Source organism: Apium graveolens, chromosome 6 (assembly GCF_009905375.1).
Source record: "Apium graveolens cultivar Ventura chromosome 6, ASM990537v1, whole genome shotgun sequence".
NCBI lineage: Eukaryota > Viridiplantae > Streptophyta > Magnoliopsida > Apiales > Apiaceae > Apium > Apium graveolens.
This window is the reverse complement of record NC_133652.1, coordinates 292,077,705-292,081,335: the sequence shown is the minus strand read 5'-3', so window position 1 is coordinate 292,081,335 and position 3,631 is coordinate 292,077,705. Positions and strand designations below refer to the sequence as shown.

General features: G+C 48.0%; 2 protein-coding genes across 2 annotated transcripts; both read left to right on the top strand.

Annotated features, from left to right (window-relative positions):
* The first annotated feature begins 269 nt into the window (after positions 1–269).
* LOC141666224 (uncharacterized) lies at positions 270–1,946 on the top strand. Its single transcript, XM_074472218.1, has one exon. The coding sequence runs from the start codon at positions 270–272 to the stop codon at positions 1,944–1,946; it is 1,677 nt and encodes a 558-aa protein (XP_074328319.1).
* A 27-nt stretch (positions 1,947–1,973) lies between these two features.
* On the top strand, positions 1,974–3,379 carry LOC141666223 (uncharacterized). The gene is made up of 2 exons (XM_074472217.1): positions 1,974–2,693; positions 2,735–3,379. Exons 1-2 carry the CDS (start codon positions 1,974–1,976, stop codon positions 3,377–3,379), a joined length of 1,365 nt encoding a protein of 454 aa, XP_074328318.1.
* The last annotated feature ends 252 nt before the right edge of the window (positions 3,380–3,631 follow it).

Below are 3,631 nucleotides of genomic sequence, written 5' to 3'. Positions count from 1 at the left end.
ACCCCGAATCAGGAAAAAATGAAAGGAAACAAAAGGCCAAGAAGGAACCCAAGCCGGAACCAGAGTGGACACCCCTCAACAGGCCCCGGGCCGACGTTTTGCGTGAAGTCAAGGGCAAACCGTTTTATTATCCGCCAAAACCCTTGCTAGCGCCGCCCGAAAACAGGGCCCGGGACAAGCATTGTGGCTATCACGAAGATCATGGCCATACTACTGAAAACTGTTTCTCCCTCAAGATGTTCATAGAAGACCAAATCAAGAAAGGAAACATGAACCAGTATCTTCAAAGGGGCTCGAATGACAAAGACAGAGCCCCGGGAAGAGGCAAAAATGTGGTGAATGTTGTTTTCGGTGGCACAGCCTCTCCACCGCGGAGCCCGGATCGGGAGAATGATGTGATGATGATCCAGACTCGAGAGGACGAACCAATTTGCTTCTCTTATTCTGATTATGAGGGCCTCGATCCAGATCACAACTTGGCATTAGTGGTGACCCTCGACGTCGTAAACAACGAGGTAAAAAGAATTCTAGTTGATAATGGTTCATCTGCTAATATCGTATTCGAGCACACGCTTAACAGGATGGAGCTCGGACACCTCAGAATGGATCCCTGTCTTGAAGACCCTTTGTACGGATTCGGGAATACCATGATTCCAATCCGGGGTATCATCTATCTTCCCATCATATTTGGAACCGCACCCCGACAGGTCTCCCATATGATGAAATTCTATGTGATAAGCGCAACCTCCTCATACAATATGATCCTTGGTAGGCCCACTATCACCAAGCTCAGGGCGATCCCCTCAACTATTCACTTAAAACTCAAGTTCCCCACCCCAGGAGGCACTGGAGAACTGAAAGGAGATAGGAAAATGGCTGGTAAATGCTATGGTCAAGCACTCATCATGGCAGAAACGGAACCGAAAAACCGGAAGAGGATAATGTCCCTGCCCAAGGGACAAAGCAGAAAGAAGCATCGAGAACACCTTGGTAAAAGGGCCCGTTTGGATGTGAACATGATCGAAGACTCCGGATACAGCGTAACCAACGCTGATGCCCGGATTCAAAAGTTTGTAGAGAGCAAGGAGAAGACGAAGGTAGAACCGGCCCAACAGACAATCGAGGTAGATTTGGAACCCGGGAACCCCACCCGAAAAATCAAAATCGGAAAAGGCTTGGAAACCACATTCCAAAAGGGGCTTATCGATCTACTAAAAAAACACGCTGACGTATTCGCCTGGTCCCCGGAAGACATGCCAGGGATCGATGAATCCGTGGCCATGCACAGTCTGGATGTAGATCCAAAGCAAAAACCAATCAAACAAAAGCGAAGGAACTTCGCCCCGGAAAGGCAACAGGCAATCGACCAAGAAGTCGAGAAGTTGTTAAAGGCAGACATAATCTGTGAAATTAAGTATCCGGACTGGCTAGCAAATGTTGTGCTGGTCAAAAAACCTAATGGCAAGTGGCGAATGTGCGTGGATTATACAAACCTCAATTCAGCATGTCCTAAAGACTCTTACCCCCTGCCCAATATCGACCAGCTGATAGACGCGACCTCGGGCCATGTCATGTTGAGTTTTATGGATGCCTTCTCGGGTTACAACCAGGTCAAGATGAATCCGGCAGACATTGCAAAAACGGCATTCATCACACACCGGGCCGTCTACGCTTTTGTTATGATGCCGTTTGGGTTAATCAACGTCGGAGCAATATACCAAAAAATGATGAATACCATCTTTAAAGAGCAACTGGGCAGGAACATGGAATCTTACGTTGATGACATGATCGCCAAGTCGGTCACAATCTCAGAGCACATCCAGGACCTTCGGGAGTGTTTCAAAAACTTGAGAAAGTACAACATGAAGCTGAACCCGGAGAAATGCACGTTCGGGGTCCCTTCCGGGAAGTTTTTGGGTTTTCTGGTCAGTGAAAGAGGAATATAGGCCAACCCAGAGAAGATCAAAGCTATAATGGAAATGACAGTTCCCCGAACTCAAAAAGACATCCAAAAGCTCTCAGGATGCCTAGAAGCACTTCGAAGATTTATCCCAAGGTTGGCAGAGAAATGCCTACCATTCTTCGAACTGTTAAAAGGGGCCCAAAACAAAAAGCTAATCGAATGGACCCCGGACTGTCAAACAACGTTTGAAGAAGTAAAGCGACATTTGATGAACCCGCCTATTTTATCAAAAGCAAAGCCCGGGGAACCCCTTTACCTCTACATCGCAGCCGGGGAAAGAGCAGTATCCTCCGCACTCATCTGGGAGGAAAATGGGATGCAGACCCCAGTATATTATGCGAGCCAAGTCCTGAAAGATGCCGAAACCCGGTACCCAAACTTGGAAAAATTCGCACTGGCCCTCGTACACTCGAGCAGAAAGCTAAGACAATACTTCCAAGGCAGGGAAATCAGAGTAATCACTAATCAACCACTTCGCAAAATCATCCACAAACCGGACGCCTCCGGGAGATTAGTCAATTGGGCAATTGAATTGAGCCAATTCAATATCAAATTCATCCCGAGGACAACCATAAAAGCCCAGGCGTTGGCCGAGTTTGTCATGGAATGTACTTTTCCAGAAACCCCCGAAACGCCTGAAACCAGTTCTAAAGGAAAAAAGAGTCTAACAACCGGGATCTTTGGACGCTACATGTTGATGGCTCGGCCACAGCCGAAAGGTGCGGAGCCGGTCTGATCCTCTCCAGCCCGGATGGATTCGTAATTCAGCAGGCCATCACATTCGCCTTCAAAGCAACAAACAACCAGGCTGAATATGAAGCCCTACTCTCCGGGCTCAGGCTAGCCAAATCCCTTGGAGTAAGGAGTTTAACAATCTACAGCGATTCTCAGATCGTGGTAAGACAAACCAATGGCGAATATGTCGCAAAAGATCCTAAATTGGCCCGATATCAGGAAATGGTTAGAGCAATCCTGGAAACCATCCCGGACTCGACCATCTTGCAGATAAACAGAGAAGAAAATGCGAAAGCAGACGAGCTGTCCAAGCTCGTCCAGAATACTTCAGATTTAAGCAGCTCGGTTTACTTCGAGGAACTCGGAGCCCCCAGCACCGATCGACAAGAAGTATTATGTGTTAGCAACCCGGAGAATTGGATGACGCCCTACATAGCCTACCTCAAGGACGGTACCCTGCCGGAAGATCAGAACAAAGCCCGGTACCTCAAGTATAAGGCTGCACGCTTCTTTCTAGAAAATAATCAGTTATACCGGAGAACCTTCTCTGCACCAACTCTAAAGTGCGTTGATCCGGAGGAAGCGGATTACTGCCTCCGGGAGGTTCATGAAGGGATCTGCGGGGATCACCTAGCGGCTAAAGCTCTAGCTTACAAACTCATCAGACAAGGCTATTACTGACCAACAATCCACGCTGATTCAGTCGCCTATGTTAAAAAATGCAGTAAGTGCCAGAAGTTCAGCAACGTACCAAAACAGGGGTCAAGCCTCCCGGGATCCGTTCTCTCACCGATCCCATTCGCTGTCTGGGGAATTGACATCATGGGTCCTTTCCCTCGAGCAAAAGGGGATCTCCGTTATGTCCTGGTAGCAATAGATTATATGACTAAGTGGGCGGAGGCCAAGGCTATGAGAACCATTAACCAGCAAGAC

Bases quoted from the DNA above. Each gene is read 5' to 3' on its own strand.
- LOC141666223 (XM_074472217.1), top strand. From the start codon at position 1,974: ATGGAAATGACAGTTCCCCGAACTCAAAAAGACATCCAAAAGCTCTCA. The intron at 2,694-2,734 runs GTCTGATCCTCT...GTAATTCAGCAG, and splicing joins AGCCGAAAGGTGCGGAGCCG to GCCATCACATTCGCCTTCAA.
- LOC141666224 (XM_074472218.1), top strand. From the start codon at position 270: ATGAACCAGTATCTTCAAAGGGGCTCGAATGACAAAGACAGAGCCCCG.